Raw genomic sequence first — 18,707 nt, 5'->3', positions numbered from 1 at the left:
TGAATTAAATCCAACGTAAAATTCCAGTTCCGTCTCAATTTGATATTGTAATTTACTTTTATCTCCCGTTGTCGCTGGTAATTCTTTTTAAAAATGTATAATTGTAACTTTTAGTTTTTAATTTGGGCCTCCATAATTTGTGATTAATATGTGCGTATGATCTAAACTGACACAATAAGATCGTAACAAATGTTATATCTCATGCGGAACAATTATAACATGATCAAATAATAAAGATATTTTTAAATTAATTAATTATTTATATATCATATAATTTAATTATTTATACTGTTTAATTGATTTTACTCATAGAATTACTTTTAAAATATATACAATTATTTTAAATGTATTTAATTAATTTTTATTAGCTTAAATGATAGAAATTGCTAAAATATGATACAAGTTGTCATCCCTATTTTTCTAGGAAGGGGAAAATGCTTATATCTTGGTTGGCTGATTAAGCATGCATCGAAATGAATCTCTGGATATATGAATAATCTACCATATCTCTTATCTCTCTAGTGTGGGGCCGGGACATCTGAGTTGTGACCTAAGGACCCGCGGTTCGATCCCCAGCTACAGCGTATTTGCAAGAATTTTCATAGCACTTGTGGGGCCGGGACTCTTCTTCCACCTTTATATTAATAAAAGGGGAAAGTATTCTTGGTTGGCTAGTATGCATTGAAACCTGGATATATGAATAATCTACCATTTTTTTTCTAGTGTAGGGAGCACCTTCTTTTTCAGTAAAAAAGATGAAATTATTCATCCTAGTAGTTCCACATAATTAATTCTACGATTATATATAAAAAAATAAATCAAAAAATTATAATTGATCACTATTAAAGAGTGTCGAAAGTATCCTCGCATTGTTATTGAGATAGTAATAGAAGATTTATCTCTTCACAGATGGTCGTAAGGTCGATCATGTAAAATCACTAAGGTGACAAATTTTAACTTTTTTTTTTTCAGAAGAGATAGTAATAGAAAGCAAAGCCCAAATAATTGAAAGCAAAAGCCGATAGGGGTTAGATTAAGAGTGGGACCATGTGTCGTGACAAGTGACAGCATATAATGGACGTAATAGGTTGGTTTGGTATTAATTTAAGGGAACGCCTCTCCATGTCTCTTTGCATGATGCTTGTTTAAAAAGAAAACGAGAAAGAGACGCCGCACATTATGGGAGCCAACTGTTAACTTTTTTTTAAGGAAAAAAAATCGCTTTTTTCCCCTTTGTCTTATATTTTAAAAGCATAGTGTGGTTTCTTTTTGGTTGAATAGAGGTGCTTTTTATAAAATGTCCATAACAAGATTCTCGCCTCGTCTCTTAACTAATAGTACTGCAGCTTTAAAAAGTTAATTTTGAAATATTATAAATGAATTATAGTGCGTTCCATTCGTAAGGAAATACATTTTTTCAATATAATTAATTAATTCTATTTTTAATTGTAAAATATATATAATTGCATATTTTACATTATTCAAATTTATATGGAATAGTTTTATAATTATTACTTTAGGCATAAAAAAATTCTTATTTATTTTGTCTTTAAAATAAAATATTTAATTAGTTGGCTAGGTCAATTGAATAGAACAAGTGGTGGTCAGATGAGTGAATTAGTCATGTTGAATGAAATGATTCATTAAAATTGTTGGGTTAATTAGATGAATCAAATGGGGCCATCAAAGTAGTTGAGGGTGGTAGAAGTAGATATAAGTTGACTTGTTAGCTAATTAGCTAATAAATTTGTCATCTTAATTAACTAAATCAAGTTAAACAAATTGATGTAATTGAGCTTGGAAAGTGAGTTATATGATTGGTCGCTAGTTAATTCTCTTGGGCTACTGTTGGTCTAGATAATAAAATGATGAGTCACTAGAAGTAATTTAGGTAATCTACTTAAGATAGGCAGCTTAATTATCAAGTTAGATATATTGATTAATAAGTTATTTATATAGTAACTCTTTTATTATAGATTTTAAATATTTTTTATAATATTTTTTACCGATCATATATAAAAATAGGCACCACATTTCTGTTATATTTAATGAACTAAACTAATAAATATTTATTACTCGTTTACTCTGTTTATTTTTTACCTATTCCATCTAATACATCAACGACGGTTAATTTATGAACTGAGAGTCAAATCACGGGGCACAATCTTGGCTTGTAGAAAAGACTTTGAAAGCTGCTTAATAAAACTTGATTAGTTTTTTCTTTTTTATATTTAAAAAAAAACAAAATTTGGTTGAGACAAATTTAGTTTTTAGAGCAGTTGCAATGTCTCGATCTTAGGGAGGAGCACTCAACTCTCAACGAATGCATCGAGTTTCATGCAACAATTTCCTTTGCAATACTTTTCCACTGATATTGGCCATTTCTAATTTCTTCATATATTTTTTTTTTCAAAAAGTTTATATTTTTTGTGTTATTGGAAAAAATACTCTTATTTTTCATCTGAGGATATATTTGAACGATTAAAAAAAGTACCATCACATATTCAGAATTTATTCCTGAAAAAAATTTCTTTGCCCAAAAAAATGCTCTCTCCAACTTCGACAAAAATGCAAAGAATCGAGCAAAGATAAATATACATATAACAATAGAAAGAAGAAGAAATAATAATCCTTACCAAAGTATATGCATAAAATATATTTTTAGCGCCCAATCTAAATATATTACGGTTTGAATTATGTAACATACTGTTTTATGTGAAATATTTATTTAACTTTTTAAAATATCTGCACTCTGACACCATCCATTTGGAGACATCTAGATACAAGAAGTTGGCACAAAGATATAAGACATGATATGAAATATCGCTCAGCTCACAAGTCCCACGCATTTAAAATATAATGCAAGCATATACAACACCCTATGCTAACAAATTTATTGTGCTTTATAAACAAAAATCTTCCATGCAACAGAAGTATTTCATGGTGCAGCACTCCGACGAGAATTGATATGCTGCAATCTTCGCTCTACTTCAGTTTTTATGCTGCAACCTCCCACTTTCAGAACCAGCATATGGGTCTATAATGACATTAATAACAGCTGGTTTTCGAGCAGAGAAAGATTCAGAAAGTGCGGCCTTCAGTTCCTCGGGAGTTCCAACTTTATAACCTTTCCCACCAAAAGCTGCAGCAAGAGTATGATATGCTGAATCTGGAACAAACGAAGTAGGGGCAGGGTCATCTTTGTATGGTCCAGTAATTTCATCGGGAGATCTTCGGTCTCCACCATATACACCGCCATTGTTGAACACAATTACGATAACAGGCAATTGATATCTCACTAATGTCTGTAAAAGTTAGCAAATGAGTTAGTGACTATAAGAGTAATTAACACAACCAAACAAAAACCCCAAATGAAAATACATTTAAAAGACAGTAATAAGTTATTTAAAATCCTTAGGAGTCATACATCTATAAGAGTGAACCTAATCCAAAGCATGATGAGGCAATATAAATGACAGCCAGTGTGATGGTAGACCACCATTGCATCTCACATGTCAATGATTAGGGATGCTTCTCGCTTTTGAGTTGAGAGCTTGAAGCATTAAGTGGGAAAGATTGTCACACGCCACACAAATGATAAGTTAGCTACTACTAACTTGAAGGTAAACAATTTGAGTCAGTGGTCGGGCCTGAAATGTTAATAAGCCTATTCTTTCATTTTAGTGGGACATGACAAAATAAATCGCTAATTAATTAAAATGAGTTTGCCATAGACAAATAAGAACAAGTTATGTTTATTTCTTACTATATGGATTATGTTGCAGTGTTATATATTATGTGTTTTGTGTTATATGAATTGTTTAAATTCAATAATGAAATATCTATATAAGCACATGGATTGATTAGGATGATTAATGTAACTATTGAGTGATAGATATAGATATAAATCTCATCCATTTGATTACTTAAGTTGATTAATTATTATATAGCACTTGCCAACTTATTATTTTTGACATGATTTCGTACATTATTATCAATAACTAACATATTTTTCTTTAAAAAAATTGAATCATATATGCACCAATACTCATCTACATATTGCATACGCATAATGGAGTGGTTTAATCCATAATACATACATATGCATTCTAAAACCTCGATCCTATCAATTTGATGCCTAATACTTTATTTTTCACTATATGATCCCTAAACTAATACTGTTTGTTTGACAATATGACTTGGCCCTTTATCAATCCTGGGAAGCATTTGTTTAACATCTATATGCCAATTGCATACACCATTTAATTAATATTATCTCTTTTGACATATGATTGAGCTGTTAAGAATAGTGTAGTTTCATCAGTGGAGAAAGTAATTCATCTGGATGTGTGGAGTAACCAAATACAAAAAAATGTATGTAATGAAAAAATTTAATACAGGGCCAACACCTGAAACAATCAATATCAAAATGGATAAAAAGAATGCTAACCATTTGGGATATAAGGAACCATAGAAGCAACTAAATAGTTTATAATTTTCCAAACTCAACGGTCTTGTCAAATAGAATTGACAAAAGAGAATTCTATGTTGCAAAGTATGTTCTGTTATGACTTTGACATAATTATAAAGTCTCCATAAACCATTGCATAGAGAAATTACTTCCTATATAAATATTAAGTTAACTAAGGATAGTATTTCTACCAAATTAAAACATTTACTTATTGAGACATAATGTTGAAGACCATATAAACTTACTGATTGTATTAGCATGACCAGATCACTCTTACTCCTAGCAGAACTGATAATATTCAATCTGATTTTATGTAAGCATGAAATAATATGTCTATTCTTCAACAAAATTGAAGTTGGCAAGGAACTGGTATGAAGAATTGAGAGACACAGTCAAAACTAAATACTACAATATGGTTATGAACACTAACATCACTTGTCTTAGAGCAAAAAAGGTATTTCTTTGGTGCCAAACAAATATAATTTCTCTACCACGACTTGTATAGATATGTGTGTGTAAGGGCTTCTGCAGAATGAAATTAAAGTGATTAACACACACACGCATTAACATAGCACATGAATAGCAACTTACCTCAACTTCCATGGCACTGAATCCAAATCCGGAATCCCCTTCAACAGCGACCACCAATCTTTCAGGAGAGGCCACTGCGGCTGCTATGCAGTAGCCTAGCCCTACTCCCATTGTTCCCCAGGTTCCTGCATCCAACCTCGTTCGAGGCTCATTCTGAATCAACACTGATCTTCCAACATCCATAGTATTAGCACCCTCTGACACCAATATCGGTGCAGGGCTACCCTGCTCGAGAATCACATCCCTTATTATTCTCATTGGTGTAAAGAAGTTGAAAGGTACAACATCCTTCGCCAGCTGAGTTTCCATCTTTGCCACATTATCTTTTGCCTTCTTGGAAATTGCCTCGACCCAGGGATGAGATTTACCCAAACTGAAAGGTTGTTCCTTAATCTCTTTATTGATCAATTCTAGAACCTTCTTAGCATCACCAACTAAACCAAGATGAGGGTTTCGGAGCTCAATTTCTTCCTTGGAGACGTCCACAAGAATGAATTTGACATCTTGCGACCATCTCGGTGGCTCACCGAAGTGGAGCAACCAGTTGAGGCGCGCACCCACGATGAGGGCAACATCACAGCGCCCTAGAGCAAGAGATCGTGCAGCAGTGGCTGCGAGTTCATGAGTATCCGGCACCAATCCCTTTCCCATCGGGGTGGGGAGGAAGGGGATCCCAGTAGTCTCAATTAGCTTACTCAGTGGCTCCTCTGCTCGTGCAAAGGCGGCGCCTTTCCCAAACACTATCAACGGTCTCTCGGCGTTCCTCAACAAAGACACTGCCTCCTCTATATCTAGGGATTCTTCGGTCCTAATTTCCTCAATTCTAGGGTTTTCGGCCTCGGATAAGATCTTCTCAGCTTCGCTGTCAGAGATCGTCTGATGGAGGACGTCAGATGGAAGGTCCAAATAGCACCCACCCGGTCTACCGGCGACCGCGTGGCTCAGCACCTGGTGAACCAAGCGAGGGATCAGCGAGATGTCGGTGGCCTTAGCAGAGAACTTAACGAAGGGCTTGACGGCCTCCATCTGATCGAGTTCCTGGAAGTCTCCCCGGCCGGCGTCGGCTTGGTCGCAAGATCCGGAGATCATGACAGCCGGCCAGGTGTTGGCGCCGGCGTTGGAGAGCCCAGCGAGGCCGTGGACGCATCCGGGGCCAGAGACAGTGAGGAACACGCCTGGGCGACCTGTGAGGTAGCCATAGGCGGAGGCAGCATACCCGGCTGACTGTTCGTTGTGGAAGGCGATGAAGCGGACGCCGGCAGCGACGGCGCGAGTGGCGACGGAGGTAACGGGGATCCCCACGACCCCGAACATGACCTGAACGCCGGCGCGGGCCAAGGAAAGGGCCACCAGGGTGCTCCCATCGATCTGGATCTGGGAAGCGTTCGCCATGCTCAATTGGCCGGAATGCCGAAAGTTTGAACTATTGGGCCAGGAGAGAAACGATTGGGGCGACTTGACAAGACGAGGAGTGAGGCTTGCCTTTATAGGCCGTGGACGGACAGGATTCAGCCTTTCGCCAATTCAATCGTGGAAGACGTAGCGAAGCGCGATTGCTTTGCTATTGAGACGACGCGTGTTCAATTTGGTCTGGAACTAGTGATCAGTACCCTTTCAGCTACCCGTTTCGTGACTGCTTGTCACGATAGATGCGCGGGCTTCGCGGCTTTTCGACAGTCAAAAGGGTCGGGGTGGGCAATCGAGAAAAGGTAAGAACAAGTTTGGGATTTGCTCTTGCGACTCCTGCGGCACTATTAATTGAGTTTCATAACTAAATATGATTAATAAAAAAATAAAATTTTAAATAACAATATAAATAGATCGCATGATTGACGTATGATATTGCTACATAAAAATAATTCACAAATGTGAAAAATGTTTGTAAATAAATTTAGTCTGCAATTATTAATTATTATCTTGTGATTTCCTTTTTTTTTTCTAGATGGGATGAGAAGTTAATCGAGTGCTGCGGTGTTCTTTATCATTATTATTATTATTTTGTTTTCTGTAGCATGATATCAGACAAGCTCAATACATTTTATATTATTATTATTTTACTTAAATTTAAGTACATTGATATTTCTAGTGGAACTCATAATAAGTTTGAGTTCTACTAGCTTGATAAAAATTTTAATCAATAAATTAAAAATAAACTGAAGAAGATAAATAAATAAATTTAAATACTAGATGAGGAAAAGAAATTTGATTCTTTTGTTATGCCGAAATAAGCTTTTATTTTTTGTCTTCTTTGGTTCAAGACAGACTTGAATTTGAGAGGGAGGAAGGTGGTGCCGGTGGTTGAAGTGGCTTCTACGTGTCTGGCAGATGAAAGCAAAACAAGTACTATTTGCCCCAATATCGTTTTAACTTCAATTATGCCCTTCCCTTTAATTTCGTGGCTGCGTTGCTCGATGAAAAAGCAAATGGAAATTTTCTTACTAGAATATGACCGGCATTATCAAAGAGGAAGGCCCTTTTTTGGTGAATCAACAGACAGCAACCACTTCGCATATCTGTATCTGCTCGGCAGAGCTCATCAAATCTGAAACAGCACTTTAGGTACTTGAAATCACCTTCCATTGTGCATTTAACATCTAGACGAGGAGTGCAAATATGAAATAGAGGAAATTGTAAATCTACTTCTTGTAGCAGCTGCCAATATAACATAGAACAACTGCTTTTGTACATAAGAAACAACGCAAAAGTCAAGTACTTTTTAGCAAACAAAAAAAATAAATACTTGAATCATATTCATAACGACGCACATCAGCGCAAGGATTACATGCATCGATACAAAAATAAATATACATAAATAAACAGCATAATATTTAAAAAATATATGCAATTATAGGTGGAGTTCAATTCACAGCAGCACTTTATGAGAGCTCTGCAGTACACGAGAGCAAGCTCCATCACTACAGAAACAGACAGTACTTTGTAACCTTGCAGTAAAAAACAAATGAGAAGGTTTCCAACTATATAGAAACTTAAATTTCACAATTGTTAAGAATCATAAAGTATAATTGAAAAGTTACATGATCTTTGGAGATTTGGAAAACAAGTATCTATGAACAATTAACTATGTGACACGGCGACATCTACACCAATATGCAATTCCACCACCTCTACCTTGAGCAACTGCAATTTCCTCGTCAATGTAGAACCAAATGAAGAAGGGATCTTTGCTGGTGGGCTCCCTCTCTGTTTGTCCAAGATCAATTTGCAACGGACCAAATGGTCCAAGCTTTATACGGATGGTCTGAAAAATGAATGCCAATATTCTATTCTTCCATGAAAATTTGCCCTCAAAAGTTAGAGACCCAACAGGACCGAAAAATACACCATTCTCTATCCTTTTTGCCTGATGAAATCAATGTGTTAATGAATAATACATCTTTCAACGATAATTAATCTAGACCACTCCACTAATGTGAGTCAAAAATAATATGATATGAAGATGTTCCATTAACCAAAAGGATTAACACCACATATATTGGCTAACTTACTAGCTTACTAACAGATATCACTTAGTATACATCCTTTGATAATCAATGTTAGGAAAGATTTTCAAATTCCTTATTTATGCCACCAAAATGTTTATTGCAAGGTTGGAAATGGTTTGAATACATGTCATTTTTTCCACTACTCAGAAAAACTTTTAGCAACTAGAATAATGAAAGGCGATGAGAAAGCTTTTCAAGGTTTATTCTACTGCTCCTGTATATGATCCTTCTTAAGAGGACTATTATAGTGTAATATATAAAATAACTCTTAATGACACAACATGTCCTACAACAATATATAATATATTATATTAAAATAATCCATTTGGACTAAACTATGAACACTAACTATTAACTCTTATTGACACTAACAGCATTGTCTATGTAGGTTTTTATATAAAATAGAAAATCCTCACAAAAAAGGAGGCCATATTGAAAATGATAACTGAGATGATAAGGCAAGGATCCAGTTGATGCCAACAACAAATAGCAAAGAAGGCCTCGACAATTGTTCGGTAGGGAGCACAATAAAACTTACTCAACTGGAGATGTGAGCATGTAGTCACTCAACTGAAACGCTAGCAGGGGGCTGCTTAATTAAAGGCGTGAGTAGGAATTTGCCCAAATGAAGACTGAGGTAGCAATCTGAAAGCCTTGACAATTAAGGTTGAATTGAGCTTTCCATTTTAGGTTTGATTAAGGTCACTCTTAAACTTTGACAACACTAATTGTTCTCGTATCTATAGTATCGAAGTATTATTCCAACATAGGTAATTGAGTGTTGGTTGAAAAGAGTCAAATAAATTAGTAGAGCATGCAGTTATGCATTTGCTTCAAGGATTGGTATTCAAGATTGAATAACAAAGAGGAAGGCAACAACATAAATGCAGCCTCATTCCAATCTCATGCCTAAAATGAGATAAGTATACTAGAAGTAGAACTATATGGATCTTGATTATTGCAAAAGATGGAACATGGATAGCTCATAGTAAGTTGAAAAGGTTGGGTGCTGATTGAAACAATCTATATATGTGTGTGTGCGCGCGCGCAAGGTGGATTTCAAACTCAATACCACGCACAATCACTTTCAAAACCCTTACCAACTGAACTAGCTGGCACCTTCTCACCTTTAGGTTATATTTACCATGGAGGAAGAAAGCAGGATGGAAAGTAGAGGAAGGAAAATGGAAGGGAGAAGAGGTGATAAATTATTTATTTGGGTAAGGAGAAGGAAAAAAAAGGAAAAGGGATGAGAAGAAATGATATAATCGGGATACCCTCATTGTCTTTTTCTTGTCTACTAAGCCCTTGCCCTCCTGCATAGTATTGCACCGTCCTTTGCCTCTCCCACAATCAGTTGTTTCCGCCTTCCTTCTTGATCTCCCACCCTCTACCTTTCAGTTATAGACAATTCAGATGAAAATTGAACATAGAATGGTCCTTGAACATTTTATTCTTGATATTGAAAATTGAAGTCCTTTACCACGACTGAGACTGAGGAATTTCAACTTCTCCCTCTTACATCTGGTCATTCTTGCCAACTTTCTCCCACCCCTCACCATGGTTGAGGTTGAGGAATTGTGACTTCCCCCTCTCACATCTCGTCAACCTTTCCAGCTTCATCCCTCCCCTCACCATGGTTGAGTTGAGGAATTGTGACTTCTCCCTCTTGCAACTTGTCAACCTTGTCGATTCCCTCTCTTCCGCATCTCCTCATCACTATCAACTCCCTCCTGTATCACCTCGTCAGTGCCAATGCACTCCTCCAGCCTACCTCGATCGTTGGTGCTTTGTGCCTCGCCATATTGGGCCAAGAATGATTCTGACGAAGGAGCATCAAGCCCCTTCCTCTGTGGTTCCGGCATAGGGAGAAGAGGAGTTCGGGGTTGCTTCAAAAGCATCAACCTTACACGGAATGCCTTTCTCTCTGTGCATCAAACCCTTGGACTTGGAACAGAATGGTAGCCATTCGAACCCATCCATTCTAAAATTATTGCATAAGATGAATGCTTGTGATCCATAATTATCAGGCAAATGAATGCATCAGAGAAAAATGAATAGTAGAGAAAAAAATCGAAATCCGAAACACGGCGTGCCTGTGAGAAACTCACCGCAGCATCAAATCGTTGAACTGCAGTGATGGGAAAGTATCGTCCCTCGTCCAACTTACCCTGAAGAAAATACAATCCACTTACGAATGTGTCGGTGAAAACATAGACAAATCAACGTCTACACGAGCAAATTGAGTTCACCTGGGCCGTGAATATAAGCATCCAAGTCCTCCCCGGCGACTCCGTACCACCGAGGGTCTCAAGAAACGAGGATGGTTCCGCCTTTCCCTTCTTGATCGAAGCGAGGGCAGCGAGGACTTGGGCCGGCGGGACCTTCCTGGTCTTCGCCGCCGCCTTCAGCACCTCCACGCTCGCCGCCACGTCCTACAAATACCCCAAAGTCAAGAAGAGCCCTGAAACAACAAACCCAAGGATCGCAGATATATATCACCGACCGATTCCTCCTCCAGTAAGGGCGTCGGAAACTTCTCATCCTCCTCGACGGCTCCAAGCTCCTGCGCCGCCGCCGGCGGAGGAGGTATCCTGTGGCAGAGGAGAGTTGGGGATGCGGGAACACGGGTGATTTGGGATTTGAAGAAGGGACGGCACTTGGTAAGAAGAAGAGGAGGAGACGGAGAAATTGGGCGAGGGCTTGAGAAAAATGCCATCTTTTTTGCTGGGTTCAGAAATTTGTGGAGGGAGATAAAAAGTTTGTGGTTTTGAAAATAACAGACGACCTTTGCTTACGTGGCGAGTCGCCAATCGCTACGCCGCTACCTTACTGCTTGTACAAATTGTTTGTATTTTTTAAGGTGAAAATTTCCCCTAGAAAGCAAATATTTAAATAAGTGGAAAAAAACTATATTATTTTTTCACAACCATTTCTGTCATCTTATTCGTAGAGAGGGGAAAAATACTACTTTAAAAGCACGTTATTTACCTCTACTTTAATTATTTATTTATCTTTCTTTCATTCATTTCATTTACCTCTTCCATCTCAAATATTTATTTGAACCTGTAGTTATTATTGTTCTTACGTAGCTTTTTTCCTATCAATATTCTTAATCGAGAAGGATATCAAGTCACCATCAAAGCGAAGTGCCCTCGTCATCGACAATGTCCACCATTGATCATCCAAAATATGCGTATTGACGCGTTGACGAATGACTGAGTTCATACTCAACAAAATGGTCTGCAGCAGCCAGAGGAGCTCGCAGACGTCGGCGTGGTATAGCTCGTGTTGTAGTAGCGCTTCTCCCAGTCCGCCCAATCGACCGGCGCCTCGTAGTTTGTCTCCACCATCTTCATCTCGTGGATCCTCTTGCGCAGAACAATCATGTTCTCATCGACGAGCCTCCCACTATAGTTCCATCCGAATGCGGCAACTCTACGAGAGGTTAAACGGGGGGCACGGGTAGTTATGTCCATTGGAGAAGAAAGAGATCTAGAGGAATGATTAGAACGTGAAATGTGATCTAGAGGAATACTGAAACATACTAGAAAATGCATGTTCTTCTAGCTGCTGTTTCAGGGAGAAAGAGCCCAGGCTGAAAAAGTTATGAAAAAAAACCAAAGATTTGTCATTGTTACTTTTAACCTATATTGAAGGTTGGTTAAGCAGAAAGGGTTTGATGCTAATGAAAATGTAAATTTCTTTGCTCATGCTAATGAAAATGTGAATTCGTATGCTCAACAATTGCTAAAGAAAATGATCGTCTCTCAGCATGAGGAATGACTCTGTTTTAAAAGACAGAATATGTTAAACAATCACCAGCGCTAGCTCCGTCTTGTAGGAGAACAATCACATGTTGGTAAATTGTCTTGGATTAGTAATATTTGTAGTTCGAATGATGAATGTGAAATAGAAGAGCCAAATGTTCTCTTAATGATTGTCAAAAAAGTTTTAAGGTGAAGACTCTCAATTTCAAGTTTTAAGGTGAAGACTCTCAATTTCAAGTTAAGGTGAAGATTCTCAAATTAACTTGACAATGTCTGATGTTAATTGTTGGAGTTATTGAAGAATAACGAGGAGGTGAGTGATTGATGATGATTTAAGACTTACAATTTTATATATATATATATATATATATATATAAAATATATATATATATATATATATATATATATATATATTGAAAATGAATATCATGGAAGCTAATTTTAACTACTTTAATTTTATTATAAGTTTTAAATGTTTTTAAAAGTAGACAACTTTGACTACTTTAATCGTTCCGAAGGTTATCCATGTTCTTGAGACTTATTAATTTGGATGGTACCAACGTTCTTAAGTATAAGTACTGCTACATTAATTCTTGACAATAAACTAATCTTTTTAGTATTGTGCATTAATTAATTCCAATAATACTTAGGTGTAATAGTGTATATGTACACTTAGCATTTAATACGGAGACAACTAAAAAAATGATAATCTCTTATTAATTTACATCTATATTATATTATTTTGATTACTATCAAATTAATTCTGTTCTACCTTCGTATTTTTCTTAAATATAATGATATATTTGCACCTTAAATATCATATGTTTTTATCTAATATTGTAATCTCTATAAAATAAAACTTACTATATTAAATAAATAATTATATGTGGCCGCTCCTCTATTTAAGTTACGTTGTTCTTAGAGGATAGAACGATTGATTAGGCCGGGAATTAGAATAAACGTAAATAAATATAGCAATACTAATAACAAAAACTAATGTGAGTTAGGTGCCCAGCTGTTTTACGATTAATTAATTGGTTAGATGAAATACACTATAATTCAATCTCTTCCCCTATTAGCTGGCTCTAGAGTACCTTCTTCCATAGTTCTTGATCGAGCAAGTTACTTGTAGAATTAAATGCATTTCTTTCAGCTAACATTTGTTTCATATAGAAACTACACTTACACAGTGGTATAGCTTATTCTATTATAATACTTTTTGACACATGAGCACTTACGTAGTAGCATGATATTGTCAATTTTAAACCAAACTCTCGTAGTTTTATTTTTTGACTTAATCCAAAATGTCTCATTCCAATAAAAATATCTTCCATATTTTTATTGGAATGAGAGAAAAAAATTACTAAACTTAACGAAGATAAGGCCTCAACTTTGTCCAAACTCTCATATTACTTTGGGCACTTGATCAATATGAGCAGAAGCAAAAAGTTATAACATTGGGCACTCCAAGTGCCGAAAAATTCTCCAAAAGATTTTATGCTAATGACTTAAATACCCACTTAGAAAAAAGATTATTAGAATTGTTCCACTAAAAGCCCTTATCAATTAAGTTAGTCTAAAAAATGAGCATACAAAAATGAGCATTAGCTCAAACAATAATATTTATAGTTAATTGTGTTAACATCCTGAACCGTTAAGGGGAGATCATTGATACTTGAGTGGTCGAGTGGTTTGATTATGCTTTTTGATGTTTAGGCAAAACAATTTTAAGTTAGGCCTTGTCTTATTGTATGATACGTGTGTCTAAGTGTGCAACAACTACGAAAATACACAAGAACACTCGATGACTCATAGTTCATTGTAGTATGGAAAAGGATGATATGAAACATCTAAGAGATTGAAAGAATGCAGAGTATCAAAGGCAGATGCACCTAGAATAGAAGATACAAGTATGTGAGAAGGATGACATGGGGAGTTAGCTGACGGATTGGTGCATGACGCACATGACGGCAGGGCACCACGCGCAGTTAAATGTTTAATGCTCTGTTTAAAGGGAAATGTTGATTCAACTCTAGTGCAATTCATCTTTTTTTTTGAAATTATTTTTTCTGTGAAAATTAAAACATTTGAAAGATGATGCATCTAATATTTGAGGATTACATCTGAATATTTTTCAGAAAGAGTAACTAAATTTTATTCTCGATTTCAAGATGCAATGATTTTGAATATTGCTCGAGCAACAGAAACAGTATCATATAGCCAGCCAAAGAAAAACAATATGATAGAACGTTGCACTTGCACGCTGTAGCTAGCATTTTCAATACTTTTGAAAATATGCTTTGAGAATTTTAAATTGGGAAAATAATCCTTAAGTTTTAAAATGCAGATCAAGAATACTTTTATTATTATTATTATTATTAATTTAGATATTCAGATTTTACCCTTCAATTAATTTTAAAAAGGTCGATCTGGTCCTAGAAAGATTTTCTGTTGACAAATGACAATCCATATAATGATCCAACAATCCTAATGATTCGAGCGTGGGAGATGAATTTTTTTTATGATCCTTAGATTTTGAACTTTGAATACATGAGAAATTCTAAAATGTACTTACCACTGTAAATAAGGAAGGTTGCTCTAGTATTTAAGGAGTAAATGTTACTTCAATACCTAATCTCTAGGTGTGAATGCCCTTTAAGAGACCCCAAGAGCCAAATCTTGTCATGTTATATATATATATATATATGGTCATCAAATACTTTTGGTTAAAATAATTTATTTAAGTTAAAAACTTGTATAAATTTCACCATCACAAAGTCTCAGCAAATTGGAAAGAAACCAGTTGAGATAAAAATATTTAGGTTCACAAGGAAAAAAAATTATAAATTGGGTGCGATTTGAGAATTTCAGAAATATATGAAAAAAGAGGATGTTTGAAAATTTTAAAATAGGAGGTGTTTTCTGGGCATTTTTCAAAGTAAAGGGCAACGTTCCTTTTTTCGGAGGAGCGGCAGTAAAAAAAAAAAAAAAAACTTTTTTCTCCTTTCTAAAACGGTCATTTTATTCCCAATCCCCCCATCGGACAGTGCAGCGCTCTTCCTCTCAACGGCTCTCTCTAGCGATTTGAGGTGCGAATGCTGCTCGATTTCCTCTTCCCGTCGTGTTGGGAGGTCAAGGTGGCGCTCTCTGCCCTCCTCGTGATCGCTGCCTTCTTAACCTGGGGGAAGAGTTACGCGCACGCAGCCCTAGTCGAAGGAGCGATCACCCTCGGCCTCGCCGTGGAAATGCAACAACGATGGCCGAGAACACAGAGATTGTTCTTGAATGCGAGGACTACAAGGAGGTCATGTTCTTGTCATCACATTACTCTGTTAAATGGCTTTTGAGTTTGTTGTTCTATTCTTTCTTTTCCCTAGTTTTTCTATAATTTTATTGCTTTCTCTTTTCAATTTCATTACCCTCATCTTATTGCAACTATAAACCAGTTTCGTAAAAGATTTTTAAAAAGAGAAATATACTGGTTTTAGGGGATAACTCACCTTATGAGTACATAAGATATGGAGTAGGAACTAAAAGTTCTGAACCCAGAAAATATTTGTGTTTAGCTTATTTTACGTTCTGCTTTAAGATTTATTTATTCTTGCACAAGTTACTTTTCAGAAAACCATATCTTTAAGAGTTACGCGCACGCAGCCCTCAGTCGAAGGAGCGATCACCCTCGGCCTCGCCGTGGAAATGCAACAACGATGGCTGAGAACACAGAGATTGTTCTTGAATGCGAGGACTACAAGGAGGTCATGTTCTTGTCATCACATTACTCTGTTAAATGGCTTTTGAGTTTGTTGTTCTATTCTTTCTTTTCCCTAGTTTTTCTATAATTTTATTGCTTTCTCTTTTCAATTTCATTACCCTCATCTTATTGCGACTATAAACCAGTTTCGTAAAAGATTTTTAAAAAGAGAAATATAGTGGTTTTAGGGGATAACTCACCTTATGAGTACATAAGATATGGAGTAGGAACTAAAAGTTATGAACCCAGAAAATATTTGTGTTTAGCTTATTTTACGGTCTGCTTTGAGATTTATTTATTCTTGCACAAATTACTTTTCAGAAAACCATATCTTTCATACACTAGATTATTTCATCACGATTCTCTTGCACAATAGTTCTTTATAAAAACATTTGTCTTCGCTGCATATTTTAAACTATCTTTCCACTCTGTTTAAAATCTCTGATAAAAAAGTTTAAATTAAAAATATTTTTGATTATCCTGTTCACCACCCCTCTAGCGTCTATCTAGATAGAACAGATGCTCTTTTAGAGGGTTTCATGACTGAATTATTTGGTTATTGTTGTTTTTTCATGCGCCTAATGAGTTTGTTTAAATGTAAAAGTAAAAAAACTACCTTTGTTTCTGATGTAAGTTCACTTGTTTTGTAGAAGGTTCTGTCAGAAGAGGATTCACCGTATTCTGCATACTTGGTTAAGGTGATACTAGTTTCATACTGTTACTTCAAAACATTTTTAAAAATTGCCAAAAATCTCATTTTGACCTTTTAATACTGATAGGGATTGACAAACATTTTATCTTCAAATACTAATTAATATATGCTTGTAATTTAGTTGGAATTATTTGCTGGCAAGAACCTATCTGGATCAAACCTTGATGGCACATCAGACGCGTATGTGATCATTACTTGTGGTAGTCAAACAAAATATAGGCAAGTGTCGTCAATTTTGTTAAGCATTTTAATCTTAGCTCTGCACATTTTGCTATTCTTGAAAATTTTATGATAAAATAGTCTGAATCTTATTCTCTGCAATTTTTTGTTAACTTACCTGAGATTTGTGGCAAATCTATGTTTATGATCTGTTATGATTTACAACAACTAGTATCACATGAAGGTATACAATTAGGGATGTACCTATCCTCCTAAAATGCCTACTATCTATTGCTTGTACAAAGAAATACAATTTTTGGCCACTCTCTTTTATATTCTACCTTTTTTTGGTTAATTTTGATATGCTAACCAAATCTAGGCATTTCTCTTCTTTTATAGCTTACCCATAACTATTTGGGCAATGCATGTCAATAGAGATTTTGTTCTTATGAATGATCTGAATATCTCATATAATCTAAATTTCGCTGGGCATTTCTCTTCTTTTATAGCTTACCCATAACTATCTTGGCAATGCATGTCAATGGAGATTTTGTTCTTATGAATGATCTAAATATCTCATATAATCTAAGATTCACTACATAATGTAAAAAAAGGAATACAAAGTAGACAAGTCCCTTGAAACCAAGACTAAAGAGTAAAATATCATTTCATTTCAGTCATCAAGAGGATACTTATTATCCACCCCTATAACACACTACAATAAGGTTGGTATAGGAAAAATCTACATGTTTCACTTGAGTTGCTTAAAATTGACGTCAGTACTACCATGCAAGATTGAGTGGACAAGATACATAGAGGGTACAAAGGATTCATAGTAGAGGTGGAAGTCAAACAAAAGAAATATACCAATGCTTAGCTATGGATTTTTTATACTAAAATTTAGGTTCTCTCACTTTCTCTACTCAATTTGAAAAGAAAGTGATTTCTTTCTCCCTCTCTTTCAATTCGGAAAGAAGATAAATTCTCTCTCCCACTCTTAATTTGGAAAGAAATTAATCTCTCTCTTTCTCTCACTTGGCAAGGAAATCATGATGTCTCTCACTCTCACTTTTGAAAGGTATCAATTACTCTCCTAAATGGAAGAAACTGATCCTCGATTTAATTTTATGGATTTAAAATTTTTTTTAGACAAATGGCTAGAGCTGATCCTTATGGGATTAGTTCCTCCTAGTTTAACCATTATGGATTAACCTGGGTGTAATTCAACCAAATCTGGTAGTCCTTGAATACATCTAGAGATGGAAGATGGATGGGGGAAATCTACTTCTTCCATGGGTTGTTGACTTGCCTTGAAATGTAGTGGGCAATGAGGATGACCATTGAGATACAATGACATGAGAGCTTCTCAACAAGTAACAATTATAAGGAAATTAAGTTTGATATTATTATTACATCATTGATACAAATGCTAAAGAAAAAGCCTTAAGTGAGAAATGCAAAAGAGTTTTATCTAATTGGTCCACCTTACTTGCTGCATTGAGTCTCATGATAATAGGATTGTTGTCTCTCATGCAATATAATTTTTTAGTGTCAATTGTCTTTTCACTTTTCCATACTTCACGGGTTCAACCACACACGTCGAAGTCATGTTTTATATCTCTTCCACTTGATTATTACTCTTCCACTTGATTGCCAGTTCTCGAAGTTCTAGTCCTCAAAAACACTAGCTCTGATTGCATCTATCATCTACTTTACTCTCCTTCAAAACTTGAAAATCCTAACACTAGCT

The 18,707-nt window shown here is 35.7% G+C and overlaps 2 protein-coding genes across 2 annotated transcripts; both read right to left on the bottom strand.

The window, feature by feature from the left end:
- Nucleotides 1-2,790: 2,790 nt before the first annotated feature.
- LOC141842617 (2-hydroxyacyl-CoA lyase-like) lies at nucleotides 2,791-6,507 on the bottom strand. Its single transcript, XM_074730668.1, has 2 exons — nucleotides 5,063-6,507; nucleotides 2,791-3,305 (listed from the first exon to the last, which is right to left on the bottom strand). Exons 1-2 carry the CDS (start codon nucleotides 6,452-6,454, stop codon nucleotides 2,991-2,993), a joined length of 1,707 nt encoding a protein of 568 aa, XP_074586769.1. The 5' UTR covers nucleotides 6,455-6,507; the 3' UTR covers nucleotides 2,791-2,990.
- A 1,410-nt stretch (nucleotides 6,508-7,917) lies between these two features.
- On the bottom strand, nucleotides 7,918-11,285 carry LOC141847300 (uncharacterized). The gene is made up of 4 exons (XM_074735316.1): nucleotides 11,072-11,285; nucleotides 10,818-11,000; nucleotides 10,677-10,736; nucleotides 7,918-8,423 (listed from the first exon to the last, which is right to left on the bottom strand). The coding sequence occupies exons 1-4, from the start codon at nucleotides 11,282-11,284 to the stop codon at nucleotides 8,142-8,144; spliced, it is 738 nt and encodes a 245-aa protein (XP_074591417.1). The 5' UTR covers nucleotide 11,285; the 3' UTR covers nucleotides 7,918-8,141.
- Nucleotides 11,286-18,707: the final 7,422 nt, after the last annotated feature.

Source organism: Curcuma longa, chromosome 1, assembly GCF_044706935.1.
Source record: "Curcuma longa cultivar G26 ecotype Majalengka, Jawa Barat chromosome 1, ITB_CL_G26_1.1, whole genome shotgun sequence".
NCBI classification, from domain to species: domain Eukaryota; kingdom Viridiplantae; phylum Streptophyta; class Magnoliopsida; order Zingiberales; family Zingiberaceae; genus Curcuma; species Curcuma longa.
This window is presented reverse-complemented; position numbering and strand designations above follow the sequence as displayed.

Coding starts and splice junctions, on each gene's coding strand:
- LOC141842617 (XM_074730668.1), bottom strand. CDS start 6,454: ATGGCGAACGCTTCCCAGATCCAGATCGATGGGAGCACCCTGGTGGCC. Junction 3,306..5,062: donor TCAGTGCCATGGAAGTTGAG/GTAAGTTGCTAT, acceptor TAACTTTTACAG/ACATTAGTGAGATATCAATT.
- LOC141847300 (XM_074735316.1), bottom strand. CDS start 11,284: ATGGCATTTTTCTCAAGCCCTCGCCCAATTTCTCCGTCTCCTCCTCTT. Junction 11,001..11,071: donor CCTTACTGGAGGAGGAATCG/GTCGGTGATATA, acceptor GGGTATTTGTAG/GACGTGGCGGCGAGCGTGGA. Junction 10,737..10,817: donor TGCTTATATTCACGGCCCAG/GTGAACTCAATT, acceptor TATTTTCTTCAG/GGTAAGTTGGACGAGGGACG.